This window comes from Vollenhovia emeryi, unplaced genomic scaffold, assembly GCF_000949405.1.
Source record: "Vollenhovia emeryi isolate VEMERY1.0 unplaced genomic scaffold, V.emery_V1.0 DF939131.1, whole genome shotgun sequence".
Lineage (NCBI taxonomy): Eukaryota > Metazoa > Arthropoda > Insecta > Hymenoptera > Formicidae > Vollenhovia > Vollenhovia emeryi.
Genome location: NW_011967235.1, coordinates 1,471,968 through 1,495,729, shown reverse-complemented (window position 1 = coordinate 1,495,729; position 23,762 = coordinate 1,471,968). Strand labels below are relative to the sequence as shown.

Below are 23,762 nucleotides of genomic sequence, written 5' to 3'. Positions count from 1 at the left end.
ACGTCAAAGTCTTGCGTAGCACCCTGTATTTAAAAATATACCATTTGAACAAATATAATATTTACAATAATTAAATTTTGGGCGAAAAGTTTCACCAATCATCTAAGCTATTAACTATTTTATTTCATATAATTTTTCGTTGATTTCATAAGCTCAATCTTCAGTGTTGATTATTTTTGACACAAAGTCAACGGTTCAGTTTACGAGAACGTTTCCGCTGAAGTACTTCCTGATACCGCGAGCGTGGTTTTGGCCGCGGTAATTATTCGAATTTAATTAAAACTCGCGTTCGAAGTGAGCTACGCCGTGGTGGAGTCATTAATTAAATTTAGGGGAGAATCGCACGGTACCTTACGATTGTATTATATATGTATGTAGATATGTACGACAGATACGAAAGAGATCGTTATTGCAAGTTCACGAACTCGGTTATAACTTTCAATGAATTCAGTTTCTTTTAGCGGCGTCGGAATTTACTTTTCGGATACGTCTGCGTTACCAATTTATCCCTGCTTCTGGTATGGACGCATTTCCCCTGGGAACTCCGCTTGCAATTTAAGTATATACCTAACATAATTCTGGAATAAAATTTTATTTTCCCTTGTCGCTGGCTAAATAAGAACAACTATTAAATAACCCCGAATTTGCGATTTGGTAATCAAAAGTTGTAAGATAAATACTCTTTTGTTTTTTAGAAAGAATAACTTATTGCGAATAGATACGCTTTGATCCATTTTGATTCCTTTCCACAATATTTTACTTAGAATATGTAATACTAACTGTAGAAAATTAATAAAATATATAGTTAATTAATCACAGAAGTCTTATTTGATTTTTATCAGATATATACCTATCGAATAAGTTTCATCAATTCCTGTTTTCAACATACACAAATAATTCATGTTATATATCTTACATTTGTATCTTTAAAATAAATGATTAATTTAACTAAAGATTCTCGATGTTAAAATTAACAAGAAAACGACTGACAAGGAAAAGTGAGTTTTAAGAATCAAACGCGATTAGTTGGGCGTGAGTCAACGTTATATAACATTTAATTAATAATTTATAGCTCTGTAACACTTATAGTTTCGGATGTATCTAAAAATGTTAACGTTTAAAGAAAATATTTATTTGGATTGTTGCAGGAGCGATCTTCACCGAGGATCAAAAGGATAGCCCATCGGAGTTGGCATTTAAATACGCCATTTATAAAATCAACAAGGATAAAACTCTATTGGCGAACACGACATTGGTTTACGATATCCAATATGTGCCTAAAGACGATTCGTTCCGCACGTCCAAGAAAGGTAGGAAAATAGTCCATATGGCCTCGTATAATAATTAAAAGTAACGTACAATATCCTGATAGATGCATAGCGGTGGCCAGTGATAAGTCACGTATGCGTTATTTAACAAAAAGTGTGCTTTCGAATGCTAATATCTCTTCAATACATTCAATAAATGACAAAGTCCAATATTGTTAATAATATACGCTTCAATATACCCTCACAAGTAAAGAAAATAAAAACTGTTAAAATAAAATCGCAGTCATTAAAGAGTATAACAGTGACAATTGGATAGAATGAGATAGAATGACAGAAGTTAATTTATCATAATGCTAAATTGATGTTCATAAGAGGCACAAGATACATGACAGCGGTAATTTAAAAGGCAGACAATGACTAATAACTTGGCCAACTTACAATAGTTAATAGTTGCAGCGTTATTAATTTTAACATAACAACTTTACAATATCACAAACTTCTAATGCTTATTTTTAATCAGTTTATTTTATCTTTTTGTAAATAAGAGAATAAAATCTTCTTGGGATATATACAAAAAAATTTTGTCTTCACATTGCAATTGCACCGTAAAGAGAAAAAAAATGTTTTCGATGATAAATATTAAAAAATTATCTTTAGTGAGATATCAATCGTATTCAGAAATATCGATGTGTAAAATTTCATTGATTCAATTAAACTGTACACGAGAAATAAGAATATACACACATATCTTAAATCGAACGTACAAATTTCCTATCCAATTTTATTATTAGACTAAAAATTACAAAACACGCGCTTCGCGCGCGCCGTTTACTCTCGAGCATTGTATATTTTTAAAACTTTGTATACGTGCAAAAAGAGTATTGTATAGGCAACGTCACTTTAAAATCAATTTATCAGTCACCGATACGATTCGCAATGTTGTAATCTACAACGTTAACTATACATATACGTTGAATTTTAAAATTAACTTCTATCATTCTATCTAATTGTCACTGTCTTACTCTTTATTGACTACGATTTTATTTTAATCATTTTCATTTTTCCTTACAAATATGTATATGATTATTATAGAATAATTATGTAAAATCGAAATTATTGTATTAAATATTTTATGTTTTTAAAATAGGTATTTATTAAAATAATCACACATATGAAATCCTCAAAAAAGTCTTTCTGTTAAACATAAGCTCATAAAATTTTATACGTAGGTATGTTTTTGTCTGTAACACTTATTCGAATCCTCGTTCGAATTATTTAAATAAATGAAACAAAAACAGAGAACAGATGTTTTATTTTGCACAAGTAGTAAATAATATAAAAATGTAAAACACTCACGTCGTGATTGCTCCGTCGTTGCCCGATCCCAAGCCTCCTCCTCCTCCTCTCAGATTTCGTAGTTGCACTCACACACACTCACTCGCGAAAAATCATCGATCGCGCGAAATTTTCGGCACTCCCGTACGCGATGTGAAATACCGCGAAACGCACGAAATATTATTAACAAATATCGCGTGACTTTCTGTCATATAAATTACTCAAACTAACAACTTGCATTTTTGATTCGGAAGAAGTAGGATAATGGATAAATCACTTTTAAATTAACAATATAAAACGTAATGCGAGCATCGGAATCCAAGCATAATCTGCGTTAAAGAAATAGTTATTGGTCCGCAACGAAACGATATTTCAATCTTTATCGTTCAATCAAATCGTCGAAATGAGCTATGTGCGTGATACCTCCAACGATTTTCCATTTCTATGGTATTACTACTTCCTGCCCGTTCGAGTTGCAAAGACCGACAGAGAGAATTACAGCGTAAATACCAAAACCGTACAAATTTCTTTCTCTTTTCCCGAAAATGGAACAGATTACACGAAATCGACAAATAATTTAAAAGCGCGGTGCGTAAGCGAGATATAATCGGGACAAAGTACCACAGTTTGCCTTTATATTTTAGATGAGTTAGTCTCGTGAAATATCTATGTATGTATACGGAAAGTATAGGAACGTTACTAATATAATAAAGGTGTGCAAATCAATAGCGTTTTATCCTCACATTTATCGCGATCGCGTCTTGGAAGCCGATAACGCAAAAGTAATACGACGCACGGAGCGACTTTCGTTACTGCCTGCCGGCTCGACGTTCGGCGAGCGAATGATCACGCGGCGACCTTCAGGTAAACAATGGCCCGAGTAACGTCGTACGATGCCGCGCCGAGAGAAAAACAACAAAAGAACGTTGAGAATTCGTTGCCCCGCCTACGTAATGGAAAATTCCGTACTTAATATTTCACATTACTTTGTTCCGTGACTGTTACTACGTTTTGCGTATCATTCTGCGGACTTATCGGTATTGATTAAATTAACGATTATTTCTGTTTAATCGAGAAAATGTTCCGAAACAAAAATCGTTGTTACTTAAATTTTAATTACTAAGAACAGAAATTTTACCTCAATAGTTGATGTATACAAATGTATATTTCTAAATTGCAAATCTTCATTTATTATGAGCAAATTATCGAATTATTTAGTTTAATAATAATATAAATTGGTATTAGATACTTTATTAGAAATAACATTGCGCGCGCTATTTGGTTTTAACTTATATTTATTCGTGATCTTCTTCACACATTAAGATTTCCTTAATGTGAAGAAGACTTCTTACATTAAGACGTAATCTGACGTTGACACACTGTCAAAATACATATTACATGATCTCCGCACTGACAGCTACTCGCAGTACAAAGCCAAACGAGAGAATTAGCATCGCGGAAAAGCGTCAATAATTAAATCTCTTGCATAACTTTTTAAAAAGAGGATTTCTTTTATTTTCCTTCGCTCAATTAGATATTTAACTTTAACTATTTTTTCTTCAACTTTTTGTTTATTCCCTAATATTCTTTAAGTATATTTTGTCACAACTGTCAAAATTCACATGCGAGGTGAAACATGACACAAATCTAAAAGAGAAGTGAAGCACATCGCGCTTCAGCATCGCGAAAAAGAGGCCTCGACTGTTCGATATTAACGACATTCATGCCGATAACATCTCTTTTTTAGAAAGGGACATGCTTTTCATCTATAATTTTCAGTTACTAAAGGAATTTAAGCGTTTAAAGGAAAGTACGACTGATCCGACATATCATGTACATACGAAACCCTATGATTGATGATTCTGGCATGAATTCGGTTGCGTCGTATCCGTTTAAAAAAAACTGTGTTTCCTTTTTAAACGATTGCCTTGCGTCGCTTATTCATCAAACTGTACATTTGAAGATACGACGGTAGATCATTTAAAACGCGAACAGACTGACACTTAAAAATTAAAAGCACACTGCTACAAGATAAAGAGCAGAAATATGAGTAAAAGTTGTCGAGGAATCAGATTTGGGTTGATATTATTAGAAATATGTACAATAATTCTACTGAATTACTGCGTGGAAAATTTACTCTTTGTTTGCAATTTTGTAAAATCTGCATGTGCTTTTAATTAACTTTGCGAATGTCTGCAAGCAATGTAATTATTCTGTAATATAATGTATTAAGTGAGAAACATGGTAATCATTGATTTTCAAATAATATATTTATAAGAATACTTCAATTGATGTAGAATACAACGTGATTCGTGTTTCACGTGGAGCACTAAGTGTGAGAGTACGAATATGGAGCAAAATGTAATTTAGTGCATGCAATTTACATGACGTAAAACATAAATCAACTTCGCCAGCGCGTGTCAGCTGGCGATCGTGAATAGTGACGTGATACCAGGTAAAACCAACTAATTAATTAATTTAATCCCCATTTTAATATGATCAAAAGACTGGCGGTTAGAGCGTGACGTGAATCTCCTGTCAGTGGAGCGCTTTTGACATGCGAGCTTAAAAGTTGGCAGGAAGCCTAGCGAAAGCAATTCAGTTAGCGACCGGCTATAGCGTGAATTACAACGCGAGAACGTCGCACGCGACATGATGTAGCTTTAGATTTATGTAAAATAACACGAAACCGGATCGGCTCTGAGAGCCGAAACCATAACAATGTCTGCCGCGCGATCGCGAGCGCGGCGGATAAATCTCAGCGCAACGAGCCGGTTATGAATTCGCCACGGAGCAATGTCTCTTCGAAATGTGTTTTCTTACAAAATTCTACACCGCGCAGTGGAGATACCACTTGTTTGGTTTATCCCAGCGATTCTCAAGTTATGCTCCGCAAACTTACCATAAAGAAGCCGTCTTATTGTCCGAAAGAAATAAGTACGATCGTGATTTAATAAGAGTTAGATGTTCCAGCGTGATTGACGAGGGTGCATATAATCGGCGTTCACTGCGGCGGAATTTCCTTCGTGCAAAGAAGACTTTGTGTAAGCTGGAAAGCCGGAGAACAGCTCTTATGTACACGAACCGCGCGAATATGATACAACGATTAAACCGGAGCATTAAATCATATAACTATCCAGGGAGCACATGAAATTTTCTTCTTGAAGCGCGACGAAGATTCTTAACTCACTGAACGAGCGAGATAAAGGAGGTCGCGACGAACCTGTGTTTATGCCGCGAATTCTAAGTTCGCTAAAATATATCTCGAGAGCCCTTTCATCCTCTCTTTTTACAGAGTAGAACAGTGAATGGCTAGAAGAAGGGATATCAACGATGAACGAAAACAAATTTTTTAAGTAAAATATAAAAATACAATTTTCATAAAGTTCTGGTAAGGAAATAAATTCATCGTCTATGAACAGCGAAATATATATCGGAACTGTACATACATATAAAAGAAAGGCATATATGTATTTTTATCAGCTCTTTTTTTCACCGTGGGATCATATCCCCATTTTTGCACCCTCTTAGGTTTTCCGAAGGGGAAAGTAGTCGGCCATAAATATGCCTATGGAATACCATTATGCGTAACAAGAATCCATGTATTTTTTCCTTCCAGGCACGCTTAAAATGATGTCTACGGTTGGAAAGATTATTTCGCTTCCTTTCCGGTCGTTCTCGCCGCTGCGTTTCCTCTTTCGCGAACGGGGTTGAATCGTGTCGAATGGCGTAACTTTTCCAACGTTTCTTTTGTAAACTGGCTCACCCCGTGATAAATCTCCGGTGTATGCCGCCCAGGATAGATGCCTGTATACATTTTCTCATTTCTGGAATCTCTGCGCAGGTTTAATGTTGCGTATGCGCGAATTCGGTTGACTCGCGCCTAATATACCGTGATGCGTTTCACCTAAAAGTAATCACGGCTGATGCTCGCGCCGTTTGTGTTATCTTCGCCTAATGTGTCCACGGCCTGGATTTCTTCATGCGAAAATTTACAAATGGATTGAAACTCTACTCTGCCCTGCCGCGAGATTGAATCTCTTGCCGGGGCAAAATCGGATATTTATGCATCATGAGGTCTGAATGGAAGAATTAAAACGCCGTTTTTTCTCGATATATTTGACGGCTCCAAAAATATATTTTCTTGGAGAAAGAAACTTTTTAACTCTACTCTTTTCATTCTGCGGAATATGAGAACCATAAAATGAGAAGTTCTCCTCGTGTAGTCGGTCTTATTGAACGAGAGAGAGCTTTCATTAAATATAGAAAGTTGCATTTTAGAGAACCAACGGGGGTTTCTTCTGTAATTTTTTTTTTAGAAAATTGTTACGTAAGATTCTTTATTTTCCGCACTGTCGGGGCTCTCCGGGACGAGGAACGAGGAACAAAGCCTCGATGGGAAATTGGATTCGTGGTGAAAACACTCAACTTGAGGAAATCCTCTATGAATTTCTGAGGACATCTAGTACGGATTACAAAGTATTGTGACATCTTGCTATCAGAAGAATGAATCATGTACGGGTCGATTGTTAAAGCAATTACAGAAGAACACAATATTGCTATTGTATCCCTCGAAATAATAAAGATGAGAATAAACTGTTTACTTTCTTTCTCCGCAGCACGCGAATCTAAGGTACAATGCTTCCAACAGAATTAAATAAATATGCTACGTATAAATAATTTATATGTACAATAAATTTCATTATTACTTTGAAAATATTTCTTATTTTAAGTTAAAATAGGTTTTATTTACTTTGTTTCAATAAAAATGTAATTAGAAAATCAATCATCAGGTGTATAATGTTGTTAAAGTGCAGAAAAGTTAGTACCTAACAAAATTCAATTTATTTTTATATAATTTTAAGTCGTTAAAAACATAAAGTTGACGCGTTATCAAAAACAGTTAATAACAAGAAGTTTTAAAGTAAAAGTTCATACTTTCTCTGCTACATCGAGAGGAGCTTTGTTCTTCCTAACATCACGGATACACGGCGCAAATTTCGTTTCACATTCTCGTGTTATAAAAAAGAAAGTAAGTTACTCGTTGATAAAAGGTGCACAGTTCTTTATTAATTTCCCGCTATATAAAAAAAAAGAAAACGTTCACTCCTGAACTCCCATAAAAATAAGATTTCGCACAAATTCCCTTTCAGGTTTATGTCGTAGGTGTAATTTCACTCGGATCATCGCAAAGGTAGAAAACAAAGGGAGATAGAAATCGGAAGAGACCTAAACCAGGGAAATTGATTGGATAACTTTAAGGAGCAGCGACCCGGACCACCGAGGCGGAACACTTTAATGGGAGGTTCCGTTTACGAGAGCTACGGCCAGAAATGGCGTGCAGCTAACCAAATGACGAAGTGATTATTTCGCCGGATTTTATTTTTCAGTGTCTACGGAGAAACTCCGTTCGCACATTACGCTCGTGATCCTAATAGACAACCTCATCCCACCTGTCCGCCTCTCTCTTTCGCTCCCCTAACGACTTCGCGATGGCTTTTTGAAGAGATTTACAGCTCGTCATTGTCAGTCAGCTTAATCTACTGATAACTGTCATATTTCTGTATGCGGGAAAAGTTTCACGAGTATGCGAGTGCAGTTGCTTATGTAACTTTTAACGGACCTAACGAGATAGGACGTTCACCGGATCATCCTTCAACCGCGTTACAACGCTGAAGAGTTTCATCGCTTTAATTATGGCGTTTGCATTAATTAGGTTTTTGTATTCCAAAAAGTCAAATGCGCTCTAAAATCAGATTAAACTTTTTGCCGGCCAAAAAAAAAATACGCCAAGGATTTTGTTTATATACGAATTATGAGATTAAAATATTGCACAATAAACCAAAAAAAAGTATAACTTTTTGCTCTGCCAGTTACGTGAAAAAACTAGCGTCGAAATATAACTAAATCTCTTTTTCCTTTAGAAACATTTATATTTTTTATACTTACAATATAATTATAATAGAATACGAAAATCTGTCTATTCCGTTAACTTCAAATAAAGCTAATCAGTCAAAGTGATTATTGATTTAATGAAACGTCTAAAGCAATTAAAAAACGAACATATTTAAGACCACATATATACCACTATCATCACCCTAATTGCGATAATTTACGAAATTGTGGAAGCTGATTATATTGAGTGCATTATATTGAGCTCATAAAAGTCACGAGGAAGCTCCGGCGCTGTTCTTTGTGCGGAAACTGCCGCACTCATTACCGCAAAACGGATAAGTGTCGGTTCGTTAAACGAAACTGCGATATCGTAACGAGGTGACAATTCTTATTTACTCTCGTTCGACTTAATCAACGACGGAGCAGCGCAATGAGAAATTTCAAGACGACAATGAAATTGTGTATTCTACGAAATGGCACGTTATATATTTGCGCCATTTTACGAGTCATCTGGGTAATTTAATCAGATGAAGATTAGTATAAATGTGTCATATAAACATAAGTTTTGAGACCGAATAGCGGCAATCTCAAGCCAAGCGAATGCACGGCGAGTAATATTCTTTACTACCAGGTAACCGCCTTAAACAAGCTCGACATCAAAAGCAAATAGAATGCAAAAAAGGTCATAAAAGTAAATTATATAAAATTATTTTCAACATATTTCTGAATGATAATGCTATATGACAGACCCATCCTATAAGAAAATGATTGAGAATATTTAATCAAAATCGTTGATGTTCTATCTCGAAGTATTTTATTACAATTGCTGAATCTGTTACTCTGAGCAAAGGAAACCGTGAATCTATTTTATCTGAGAAATATGCTACTGCTACACAAGAATTATCTTACCCCATTATTTTCTTCAACTTCTCTTTGATCAATTTATCCCGACAGTTGACTAGGTATTTTTAACAATAAATTATAATCACAAAACAGATAGAACACAAGATGTTGTAAGGTACTGTGATCACCGAATAAATAATCTGATAAAGAAAAATGCACAAAGAAGAAAATTAATTTCGCGAAAACAAACATTAACTCAATGCAACGTACGTAAAATTCCTTACAGCCGTGGGCTATAATTTCCACAATGGAAACAAAGAAATGCTTGTGAATAATTCAAGATACTTACAGCGATAAAACTCAGCCAACGAGTACCCTTAGAAATCGTACTACTAAAATCGAACTTATCCATCTTTCAATCCAACTCTCCCTTACAAGCGTGCCAGGAATAATTTGCAATATGAGGAAAAATAAAGCCGTAGTCCGGAAGGCTTTTCCTTCAAGGATAATGGATAAGAAAACTGAGCCGTTAAAGGAATATATCAATTCCCAGGAGAAACTGTGTATCAAAAGATTGTAAATCGTATATTACATTTATCTCCGATAAAGTTATCCAATAATATCGCATGTTGACTATTATATATTTCAAACGTATTATTCGGTCTCGCTTCTGCACTCTCACACCGACTCCATATTAATTCATTTTCACTATATTGATAATTTCATTTTTAAAATAAATAAACGTACGACGTATATATGAATAATATATTACGTTATTATCGATTTCATTTATTAACGCACTGATTACGGGCAACATACCTTGTACTTTTCCTTTCTTCAGTTATTATATTGTATTTTTCCGATTGTTTGAGCTTCAATTAAAACTACTGTTTATTTTTATAAATTAATAAATTTAATTATTGATATAAAAATAAAAATCAACAAAATACATAATGAATAAACAAGGGAGGAAACATTTTCATTGAAATAGTTAAATTGTCTTTAAATTTCTCGAAAGAATGAAAATTACTGAAGAAAAAGAAGTTATTCCAATTTGTCACAATTTTCATATTTTTGCATTATTCTTTGTCTCTTATACATTTAATAAATTTATAACTAACATTTTTATTTATCATTGCTTTTCAATGAACTGGGTAAAGAGAACATCCTCAGAGTACACCATTATAAACTTTTTTTAAAAATATTCTGTAACAGTTTTGAAATAGCGTTCTATTACGCAAGATTATGAAAGAACAATAACGAGGATCAAAAGAGTCTGTCGTCAATTTATCTCAGCTTTCGCTGATACAGGCCTCCCAAGTGCGCTTCATCTAGAAATATGAAATTGATATGTCAGAACCAGTCTCCGTTCTCCAATCTCCGGTTTAGCACGCGCTCATGCCCCCATTGACATTTTCCTTGCACATCTTATAGTGCCATATTGTCATCATTTTAATATGCCAATAAGATAAGAAAGATACTTCTGAGAACAATCTTGCAGCCATTGGGGAAATTTGAAGTGTATATGATATATGCGCGTTAATATGCGATGAGAAAATGATCGAAATACTTAACTTTTAGCGCAAGTTTTGAACTCGATAAAATTTTGCACTAAACCTTCAAGAGCAAAATTCATAAACACAGATCAATTTCGTGTAGAAAGTATCATATGTAAATTATATTTTGGTATTAAATCGCTCGTTTAATTTTTATTGCAGCCTGCAAGCAATTATCCAGATCGGTGCAAGGCATCTTCGGGCCGTCTGACCCACTTTTAGGAGCTCATATACAAAGTATATGCGAGGCACTGGACGTTCCTCATCTCGAAGCGCGGGTCGATTTCGAGCCCACTTTCAAAGAGTTCAGCATTAACTTATATCCCGCACAAGATCATCTTAACAAAGCGTTCAAGGACCTTATTTCTTTCCTGAACTGGACTAGAGTGGCTATTATCTATGAAGAAGATTACGGTAAGTGGAGAACAATAACGTACCTTTGCGATAAATCAATAATGTACGTTCAAAAATTTGTCGAGGGGTAATCCCTCGAATTCGCATAAAATCATATATGTTTAACGTCTTAGCAAGAATATTTTTACTGGAGTATTGTCAACATTTTCAATGCTACCTTCAACTTAATGTTAAATTTATCGCTCAGCAATCAACTTCGGATAATTCGGACGTCGCAGGATTAAACCGTTACATATTTCTCGGAGGACAGTAAGAATGGTTCCGACGGAACGTAGTATACAATGAACCATGAGCACGAACAATGCTAACGCGACACATCCGAGCTGAAAGATTTCCCGACCGCACGGAACTCATTTTACCGCGAGCAGCGGGCGTCGTATAACAGCAACAACGTGGAAACTACTCCATGGATATACGCGGAAGAGGCGATCTCGTTAGCACCGTCGACGCGTTCATTACGCAGACGTATTTTATTATATTTTATTTTATTTTTGCTTTCTCCGTAGCGCCGGTGATGCGTCTCTATGCAAATAGAACGTCGGAATCAGGTACCGGAAGTGGAGTCCCGCTGCCGCCCAAAATGTCGGCCTGTCACTCGCACGCGGAAGTAACGCACGCGTTTACATACGACGACGTAAACTCGCGACGACCGTTCACGAGATTGCCCTCTGTCGTTCCCTCGCCACTTTTTGCCGCCAACTTAATCCCCCTGGTCGCGGCCCCCGTAGTTCCTCGTGCCGCCCATTTCCATTTCGCGACGAGCTGGCACCATCCGCGGCGGCGACTCATCGAAATTCCGACGCGACGTTGACGTATAATATCCACGTCGAAGTCACCCGCCATTTCCATTCTTTCCGAATCGCATTAGTATATTTTAACTATCGCCGTCCATACAGAGAAAATATATGGAGTTCGCCTGCATCTCTTCCATCCACTTCCGTCTATCCGAGAGGAAGTATTTGCATTTATTTGCCTTGATGGAAAAAACCGCGGTAATATCGCCGTAGTAAAGTAATTATTTAAAATATCAGAGGATTTGTATTGTATGTATCGGAATCTGGAAAGTATAAATTGAATTTCTTACCATTTACGCGAACGATTGATTGACTTATCCAAAGAGCCACTATTTGTTTCATTGCTACTGTTGAAACAAGTAAAAGTTTCAAATTTCCTATCGTCATCCACTCTCTAAAAGTCAATCAGTGGATTATCACTGAAAACAGGTGAATGGTCGTTAATTCATAGTTTTCGATGATAATCCACTGATTGACTTTTAGAGAGCAAATATATCGCGAGAAACAATTTGAAAAATGTAACTATTTTGTATCTCATTCTTAGATATTCTAAGGGTTAACGATAAATAACGCGAATCTACTATATATATTTGTGAAACGAGTCCTCTTCCTCATAGTTCTTGTGAGGGAAAAAGCGGGAGGTCCCCGACCTTATCTTCCTTAAATTGCCGCTCTTGATTGGACGATGTAACGTGGCGTATAACAAGAGCACGAAGTAGAACGTTACCGTTAGCGATAAAACGAGAGGAAACGGAAAGAGTGCGCTTTTTTTGCGGAAGCCCCCTCGATGTCTATAGTCCGCCATAAATCTATGACGCGGGGGGGGTGAGACAAGGCGTTTCAAAATTCCCCGTCGTAAAAGCGACGCGCGTTGAAAGCGTCCCGACCATAGCTCGCTCGCAGAAATGTAACATCCCCGCGGCCCGGTATCGCCTAAATATTCATCAGTCGAGAAAATCCGCGTCTCACGAGTTCGTTAAAACTTCAACATGCAAAGATAGTCGCTCGCTTAAATGCCGTTAAATGTTAAGCAGTCGCGACGTCAATTGGGAATGATTGCAGTCTCGGTGCACGCAGCAATTTGTAAATTTTCGAACGATAATTATGATTTAATAAGTTTAATTAGCGAGCTTTGAATATAATAAGAATCGCTGCGGGATTTATAGGATTTACTTTCGAGTACTTTGCAAATTTGGCGAGCTCTCTGTTTCGCTCGTTGTCATTTAGTTATTCATAGCCGGAGAAATGCCTAGTTTCGCAGTTCGTTAAAACTTTACCGAGTGTGAAAAGTCTCGTTTTTCAGCGTAAAATAATAATGAATAGTTTAACGTGGCAGCGCTAGGCTCGTGCCAACGTGCGTGATTTCGAGACACAAATACATGCAGAACAGTACGATATGTGGAACTGTTAAAGTCACTTTTAATTTCAAACAATTAATTATCACTTTGGTCGAGCAAGCAGTGGCCACAGCTGCGCGCGTACTCATTTAGACTTGCACTCACTATTTCTTAGTAAAAGTTTAACGTTGTTGGATTAAGTTGTTTAATTCCTATAAAAAGAAACTTAAATGTTTGTAACAATTTTTCAAAATTTTCAAAAAAATTGTACTTATTTATAATAATTATTGATAATCTATTGATTCTTTTAATAATAATGGCAGCATTTTTCACGATAACATTTTAAGAATTTGCAGAAATAAGTTATACTATATGCATTGTGTATGTGTGCGTGGAGCGTTGTGTCTATGATTTCAACGAGGTCAAGAGACCTCGCACCATAAACGTTATCGTCAAAATGATAGGATGAGGGAACAAGACTGGTATACATTTTTCCTGAATTCTTTCCCGCCTTTTCTCTCTGTATCGCGCGATACCGTCATAAATTCCCAGATATAACATTGTGTGTAGTTACTGCTATCTACTGAGTTAATTTTGTAAACTGGACTACCCTGCGCAATTTTCCTACTTTCCCTTTTACACATCCCGGGCATGATGCTTGTGGCGCTTTTATATATTCTAGGAGAATCTCGACCTTCATTATAACTCTTTATTATCTGAGAGATTTCCACCCCTTCACTCTAAGTTGTTTGCATAAATTTAACTCAATAAATTTACTTTAAATACACGTGTAAATAATAATTATTTTGTTATTTAACTGTATTTGAATTACTTTGTACAACTTATTTTAGTTTTATCCGCGCGCTTTTGATAAGCAAGTTAAATTAACGTCAGAAAGAGATTCTCGTTCAGCAGTGCCGGAAAACTCAACGCCAATACTTAATCAAAGAAACTGTCATTGAAATTAAGTTCTCGAGTCTGAGAGCATCTTGTATACAAGTGGAGAAGAGGTATGCAAGCGACCGTAATTACTCGATTTGTTCCGAAAGTGAAGTTTATCATTTTTCACTTTTATATTTTGCGCAAAGTGCCAGCTCTCCTACGGGCTGTGCTCGTTAAGGCGCCAGAAAATTTATCTTCTTCTGCTTCCCTTTCGTCGTCCTTTAGCTGTTTACCGATCCTGTTCTTGCCGTCGCTCTATTCGTCACGATCATTACGGGGGAGTAATTAGCGAGCTCAAAGTTGGCGGCACCTATCTGGGTGTCCAAGAAATCTCTTTCAGGAATACGGAAAAGTAGGATTGCACCGAGAATCTTGCGACTTTATCAGATTTGTATCTTTGAGTAAAGTCAGAAGATTCACCGCTTGGAAACTGAAAGCGTCTAATGTGCCGAATATATGAAGCCAATGATAATATTTCCCCTTCGTTTTACATTAGTTTTTTTTATAAAGACGTAATTTATTATTATAGTCGGACGAAGTGCTTTATCAATTAAATCATTTCAACATTATGGCTCTAAGTTTTTTTATTTCTTTCTTCCGTGAACGAGAAGAAAAAGACAAGAATCAATCAAACTGATTAAAGTTAAACTGACGTCGATGAATTTGACGCGGGGAATGAACACAGCGAACGTAACCGCGTAGGTATGTAATGAATTCCGTGCACGCGACAGAAATCTCGAGTCGACAGTGTAACTTGAGAAGTAATCGAAGAACAATCGGATGGAAGTAAATTGTGAAAAACGTGATGTCTTCTTTTCGCTACGTCCCCGCAAATCCTGTTAGTGCCGTAAAAGTAGTTATGAAAAGTTCGCTACAACACTTTTGATAGTTTAGTCACAAATCTCCCTGTAAATCAAATTAACAACTTTCTCTTCCCACATCGTTCTTTCGCTGGAGCCGGCAAACGATGAGCCTGTTTTATAGCTCACCGTATAAGAAATCGTTTGTTATGCTTATGTTATGTCTCTGAACCCGTATATAAAAATAACCCGTATTATTTCTATAAGAACGTAGACGTTGGTCAGATTACAAGATACGAGTGGAAGATTGTAAAAGGCTCCATTCCGGCAAATCGGTTATTTTATTTAGCACGCCTCGTGAAGAACATTTTCTCGAATATTTATACCATTGTATCGCATTATTCCATTCATTGCTCGTTAACAGTGCATAATAAATTTCGAGAATAACAACCTATTATCTCATCATTGTTAAAATGGTTAACGAACAAAAAATAATACGATTTAATTTTATAATTCATTAAAATGTTTCATTATTCTAACTCATGAAAAGCTTATTCAAGTTATTCGATAAATGATATAAAAGTGACACGAGAGAAAATGAGTTAACAGTTCATATAAGTATTTGAGACAACTGATCGATGGCAACGTCAGTCAGCTCGAAATACCTTGTTGACAGGACATAACTTTGAATGCTTTATAAGGGGCTAGATTAAAAAAAAACAAGCGTGCGCAATGATGAAGCTCAGCATCGCGAGGTCCAATTTGCTGCGAAAAAAATATCTCTCTTTTTACAGGGCTGTTCAAACTGCAGGATCTGGTGAAATCCCCGCCATCCGTGAGAACTGAAATGTACATTCGTCAGGCAGGTCCTACATCCTACAGGCAGGTCCTACGGGAGGTCAGACACAAAGAGATTTTCAAGCTGATTGTCGACACAGATCCGGCGCACATGCAGCAATTCTTCCGAGCGGTCAGTTCTAATTCAGCATTTGACATCGTTGTACGAAATGCGTTTAAACATCATATCTTTTATACACCAAACATCCTCACAATTAAGTACCACTTGTTTATATATTAATCGCCTTTTTGACCACGTTAAAACTACATTTCAAACACGAACAGCATGCGTATGTTCTTCAACATTTTCTTACACCATTTTCTTACACCACATTTAATCTCTCGCATGATGAATCTGAGGAGTTGTTTTATTGAGATTGATACTTTTCCAATAAAGTACGAAGTATTGTAAAAGTGTAACAGACCATGCAAACGTAAATCATTAAAATTTGTCAACACCATTATTCAAGACAACTTCAATCTTTTCTCATTCTTGTTGAATATGTCAGCTAACAAATATAAAATTTCTATCAAGATTCTGCAATTACAGTCTCAAGTTGTTTCATAAGTTTGCTTTATGGCTTTTCTTACTTCCTGTTTTCCTTACCAAGCCTGAACATTTATTTCTTGTCTCTTATCTTATAAATACGAAAAATATCAGAAGGAATAATATATTTGAAATAAATAGAATTAATACGTATTAACAAAATAAATTAACTTTTCTCCCTCGCGGGACATCTTATTCTAACACCTCTAAAACTTCTTTTATAATTCTAATAGATTCCTTAGAATCGTTAAAATCGTATTGAGAATGACGTAGGAAAAGTAGTTCATGTGCGTGTGGTGATCGTATAGACCAGTCGTATAGTCCGGAAAACATGTTGTTTACCGGATGTAAAACGAAAAAAAAAGAGACCAAACAGAGATCTGTACACGCGCGGGACGCATCGCAGCTCGTAAATAACTTTCCAGAATCATGCAAAGGGTCTCGGTGCTCGGAGATTAAAAGGACTTTTGCAATTAGGATTAATGGCGACTGCGCATTGCAGTTTTTCCTTCAGAAGTAACACTTCTTGTTGCCTTTCAGCTCTCGATTCGAAATGGAATTGAAAGAAGGGTAGCAATGTCTATAAAAAAATGTTCGTAAAGAGTATCTTAAAGTGCTTCACAATACGTGCAGTTCATCAAACGAAGCAGATTTCAATTTTTTAAGTCCTACGTATTTGAATTATTCGTTGGATTATTTAATAAGGGATAAAGCGACTTTCGGAAATTTTGTGAGCAATATTTCAATTGTATAGGAAATATTTTGCGATCGCGACGGTAATAGGAATTATCGACATCAAAAAAATATCCAATGGATCGCTGAAATATTTGATAAATTATTTTTTAATGCTTTACAAGTCATAAACAAATAATGCATATATCAATTCGTGCTGAGGCAGACGCTCGACCATCACATTTTTAAATAATGTCAATAATTTACTATTTTTAATATAATTAATATAAATATTTAAAAATATTTTAATAATTTACTGCCTTTAATGTATTTAATGTCTCTTTATATTAATATCTTACAGCGTAATTTATTTATTATCTATATGTATTACATTCGATATCGTGATAGTTATTTAAATTATACAGATTATCATGTTTGTGGCCACTCGCGATGACGGCTTCGCAATATTTAACTGTCTCTTTGCGAACAGATGACGCAAATCAGCAAATCGTTAAATTAAATTGCACAAATGGTCAGTGGTAACGAAACAAACGGTGAAAATAACTCATGCTATTTTTGCGCTCGCTTGAAATGATAAAAGCACTCGATGTTTTTCGCAATTCCCAAAACGTTGCATGCGCGGTCGACAAATAGAAAAATTTGCATAATCGAACGGGTGATCAACGTGACGGAAATATACGCTTCGATTGTTCACCATTGAAACACGCGTTATCGACTCGTTTCTCAATTATGTAGATAATTCCCCCTAAAAACTGTGAAATTTATTCGTTGTGACTTAGGACGTATCGATACCGTGAGAAAAATCGCGACCTGCCGTAATTTATGTACATAAAGAACAACGGACAATAGCGCATAAATTATTCGGTGTTTAATTTACGATAAATTGTGTAAAACATAAATACCAAATAAAATTACAACCATGTCCGGGTGGTCCTGCATAATATGTGTAATGTAATTATATACAATTCTCGTTTAAATACTGTTGACGTAAAAGGTACAAAATGTTAGAACTAAATTTGCTGCGAGAAATTACCTAGCCCGTAATTAGTAAGGTATGTAAAATGAACAAGAGTAATTGTATATATGTATGTGATAAAAAATATCCTATATAAAACAAGGCGTGTTAAGTCGATAGTCGAAAGTCTCATAGTATTGTCGTCGCTTTCCGAGATGCTGATTGGCTGTCTCGCTTGTGCGATACGACATGCTTCAGTCATGTTATTCGCAGCTGTCAAACCATGCGAATTTTTTAGCAAATAGCGCGTGCAAAACGCACGCTTGTGTTGTCTAATGATAATAAACAAAGAAGTAATTATTATCTTAGGGATAGATAAATATAAAACGAAAAATAAAACAATTGTACGTTAGAGATGACCAGGCCCGGGAAACGTGGAAGAAGTCGTTCGCGATCTAAAGATTAAGACTGTAAATACATTGGAAGCAAGAGAGAGATTAGATTTCGTTCGTTTCCCACCTTGTCAGCGGCACTGCGGGAAGCAATCTTGGTTCAGACGCGGTCGAAGCAAGTCCGTTATTTGCATGCTGCGTCCCTCGAGAATTTCTAAGGATAACCCTCGACCGGTCGAGTAATCAAAAAACGTCCATGCTTTCATGCAACGGTTCTCGTATATCCTTTTAACCTCGCACGCCCGTTTCGTCCCACCCACTTCTCCTTTTCACGAAGAGGTTTTTCCAAGATCCGCGCAAGACCTCTTTTATCTGACTCGCTTCCATCTCAGCTCGATCGATCTATACATATGGCCGTGGCCTTACGGAGAATGAAAAACGACGAATTATATCGGGCTACAAAGGGTGCAATATCAATATCCTTGCTCGCGAAATAACGATAGACGATACAATATTTGTCTTGCAAATGTTCATACTGCAATATATACATATAGGATCACCTGGAATGTACACAAAGTATGTGTGCGTATCTATACCTAAGGCGAGAGCCATCGTAAAACCACATTGTCAAAATATTGGTACATCGAATCAATATTTAGAGCAAAATATATAAGGCGTACTTTGACAACATCGTCATGTGTATTAATCGTACGACTAACTATAAGCATAGTTGTTATCAATTGCGAAATTTTTTGAATAATTCTCTTTTTAATTTGTTACAGATATTGCAACTACAAATGAACGACTATAGATACCACTACATGTTCACAACCTTCGTAAGTACATCTTTATTATTCAGCTAACCAAAGATAAAAGGAATATATGTTTAAAAGAAAGAAAGGGAGATATGTTTAAGCGGTGCATATTAAAGATTAATTCAGATCACAATGTGTAACGTTCTTGGATAAGTTAAATTTTTCTACATGAATAAAAGAGCTCCGTTAAAATTATTAGGTATATTTTTTCTCCGCAATGTTATTATTATTCTCTGAATAAAATTCTAATTGTAGTGGCAAAAATACGAGACATATAAAAATGTTAGGAATTATTAGACTACCTTTCCTTTATATGATCTCTTAATATTCTCGTATTAGTACAATTATGATCACGACTACATTTTCGGGCCGATATTTCATTCAATCTATGTTTACATATTGAATTAATATATTGTAATGGGTATAATTAATGAACCTTGTACGTCTATTGAATATAATGGAAGACTCGTTTAATTAAGCATATTGCCACGCTGAAAATCGTTAATACTCCATTGGATCATAAATGGATAATAATGACAAGTGTGAATGAGGATTTATTTCATTCGGCATTCGTCGGGTATGCAATATCGCGTAATATTCGTTTAAGAAATAAGAAGAAATGTCTCTTTCAGACGCGTATGGGAATGCTTGTAGACGAGACTCCTCTATTTTGCAGTGTACCATTCATCATCTTCATAACTGGCATACCTCGCGCTCCGGCCGACCCCGCTTCTCTTTGTACACTCCGTGCACAGCTTATTATGTGTATTACCTCATGGGTTCTGGCACACAGACGGTGATAGGAATTAGACCTCCACGGGTGAGGGAGGCAAAGTGTATCGGATATTCCCTTAACGTAGTCATCGAAAGTTCTCTCGTGTGTCGCCACGCGTTTCTCTCTCTCTTCCCATTCGGCACACCCTACTTTGACATATCGTCATCTACCCCGCCTTTTGAGCAGCACAACCCGAATTCCAATCCACCGTCCCATTCGCCGGAAATTTCTATCTTAAATGGAGCTAACGGCGCGTACAAACCCCGTGGCTAACGTAGCCGAAGTTATGACGTGCAAACGCAAGCTACAGACCGTGTGCTGAGGGACAGGGAACTATACGTTCTTGCTTGATACATTCGCACTCGCACACATGTACGCATGCACTCCGTACAGGCATACATGCACGCGCGCGACATGTCCTCCGGAAATGTGCTCTTCGAATTTTGTGGCTCATAACGACAGACCTGTACACGGAATCAGATCTCGCTGCTCCATTTTTCCCACAAATATGCCCAGATTAATCGATAATACGCGTTATCGGATTGTGACGGTTATATACATCTTGAAATGATTTCTGCAATATATTGGATTTGATAGATTTGTTCCAATCAATCCATAATTACTGGAAACGAAGAGGTAATTCGTAACACAATAGATTCGAGAGAACATTTCGATGCCTGCAAAACGTTTTGACACAATTGTTACATTCCGACATTTAGATAGTTTATTAGTCCGAGATCAACGTATATTAGAGCAACAAGATAATTATGGAACGGAAACTCATATCAGGAACGCGTTATCATTGATCAAACATCGATTGTACTATATTCCATTAGGCAATAGCACAAGATATATGTGAAAAGGTATATATGTGTATAGGTATGCATCTACCTATGGAACAATATAGCATCCGGAAGCAGTAGAGTTATGTGCAGAGTTCATCTTGCAATCGGTTATTGATTAGCGATTGCTTTGTACTCGGAAACTTAAGTAATCTGCAACAAGGATGATATATCTACTTATATATCGATATCGTAGAATTAATTATTCTGAGAAAGTTATGCAGTACGATACTAATTTATGAACGAGTTACTCGGACCCATTATAATTACGGGCACTTTTTCTGTAAATAAAGCTTTACGGAAGTATAACGATGCCTTGTAATCACAGACTTTTATATACTCGTATTATTATACTAGACTGCTACCTTCGAGCTGAAGAGTGACACACCTGTGTCACTGACAGACTGATGCGCATATACTACTTTATTTACTTCTCAAGACGTGGCGGAACTCTTGCCTCACTCTTCAGCTCGAAGTAATAGGGCTATAACAGTGATAGAGCAGTGATAATATGTAAAGATGTAATAATGTCAATCTTATACCTGTAATAACAAAATCTACGCTCGCCAAAATCATGCTGACTTTAAAGCACGCTCTTTAAAAGTATTCCGGTTAAAATTTAATCAGATTAACAAATATATGCTTTATTATATACGAGTATATATACGTACATGATCCAATAATTGATTGAGCAAATATTTGCGATCTCCTAACAAAATTTAACGCACTCCTGGGATGCAAATTTTCCGGTATTAGACTTGTACAAGAAGCAGATAGACATGTACATTCCCGAATTCCAAATAAATCATTGTCAAAAGACATTACATAACTTTCTTCCGGCGGTAAACGATGCTAGCGCGATTCAAAGGGATAAATTGGATACGTAGTGAAGCAACGCGGTGGAATGTTAAGGGAAAGAACAGTAAGTGGTAACGAAAGGAACGGAAGAAGAAATCGCTTAAGAACGGAAACGGAGCTTTATCTGCCACGATCGACTTTGTTATGCAGCTGCGCAGTTGTCGGTGAATGACCCTGTGGAGAAGTCGCGTTATTTAGTTTAACGATCTGCGTCGCGAGAACGATGCATCTCTCACCGTATAATTATAAATCATACTCTCTCGGGAGCTTTCCAGGCAAGACTGGCCGAGATTGGTTGCGCTATAACGATTGCAATTACGACGATGACGGAAATGGCTAGAACAGCCTCATTTTTCTTCAATTTAGTCGGCTTACCTCGTAACTACGCCGCGAGCGAGAAAAAACTTACCCCAGTTACATTTTTTTAAATACTATCACGTCCGAGGCGGTCGAATTCCTTATCGTTTAAAGATGAATAAATCGATAGTCCTATCTATTTGCAGAGGCTAAGTCGACCTAGATTAAACAGGAAATTCCTTTTCAACGATTCTTTCAGAATATTAATAATAATTGTTACAGTTGTCAAGTACTTGAAATTGAAACTTGATTGTTAGATCTATCGCTCGTTTAACCTAATTAATAGAAATGGTTACTGTAACATTTAAGTTAATTATGTTAATAATGATGTATGTATGATATATTATTACAACATATGATGATATATGTTAATTAATACAAATGATTAACATTTAAGCTAAATATGTCAATGATTTTCATATTTAGTACAATTAATCTCGTTGAATTTTGTTACACGTAAAAAATTTATTTTTTAAATATATCATATTTGGAAATATAGTATATTTCGATTAGTCGTGGATTATAAATTGGATTTAAAGTAAACAAATTTTTTGGTACGTTTGTTTTACAGGATATAGAAACATTTGATCTAGAAGATTTCAAATATAATAGCGTGAACATGACAGCCTTTCGCTTGGTGGATCTCGAAGAGCCCAAGGTTGCTGAAGTACTCAAGCAGATGGAACGTTTCCAACCCGCGATTGGACATGCTATTCTGAACAAAACGGGAGTTATTCAGGTTGGTGGAGATTCTAAATTTGATTCAACAAAAAATTAAATGCTTTGCTTTTATCTCGATGTTAGAAAGTATACATTAAACTTTTGACTTTGCTTACAATATTGCTAAGTACATTTTGCTCTTTGAAAATTATATTGTGCAATGTCAAATTATGTCCATACTTTGATTCATTTTTCAAAAAGATAGAATTACGATCGGTCAAAAAATTTGCTATTAAAGTTTAACGTAAATTACACATACTCGTATATGTATAAGAAAAGTTATTTTAGAAAACTTGTAATTCACAATAGAATTCATTATAGAATTTTATATATAATTTGATGTGTCATATGAAAAATATTTGAAATTCCAGACTGTACATATGTGTAAAATATATATTAAAGTACGCATTATATAAAATAATCATATAAAATCTGACATACGCAGTCTACAGATTTAAGATTTAATGACTCGTACAGAATATCAAGAGTGTGATACTTCTAAAGTATAAACAATTAATTACATGCGATTACGAAATAGAATCTGATTGTGAATAGTACAAGCTTCGTACAAATATAGACTAAAAGCAGAGGGGATTAAAAAGTCGAATGGACCGAACTGGTCAGCAGAGTCTGTCCAGTTCGAGCTTTGTCAGCCCTTCAGTAATTAAGTGAGTTTCGCCCACGGCCAGTGCCGCAATGTCATTAATTCGGATCAATTGAGCGCACTAAGCATGGTTTTCTCTCAAGGACTTTGAAGATGGTCACCATCTGCTGAAATAGCTAAGTT

At 36.0% G+C, this 23,762-nt stretch overlaps 1 protein-coding gene across 3 annotated transcripts in view; it reads left to right on the top strand.

The window, feature by feature from the left end:
- LOC105568147 (glutamate receptor ionotropic, kainate 1) overlaps positions 1 to 23,762 on the top strand; it is a 150,509-nt gene that overhangs the window by 90,738 nt on the left and 36,009 nt on the right. For all 3 annotated transcript variants that reach the window (XM_012023567.1, XM_012023569.1, XM_012023568.1), the window contains exons 3-7: positions 1,149 to 1,310; positions 11,060 to 11,311; positions 15,979 to 16,154; positions 19,391 to 19,444; positions 22,827 to 22,994. In XM_012023567.1, the coding sequence (XP_011878957.1) occupies positions 1,149 to 1,310; positions 11,060 to 11,311; positions 15,979 to 16,154; positions 19,391 to 19,444; positions 22,827 to 22,994 (812 nt within the window). The remainder of the gene's footprint in view (positions 1 to 1,148; positions 1,311 to 11,059; positions 11,312 to 15,978; positions 16,155 to 19,390; positions 19,445 to 22,826; positions 22,995 to 23,762) is intronic.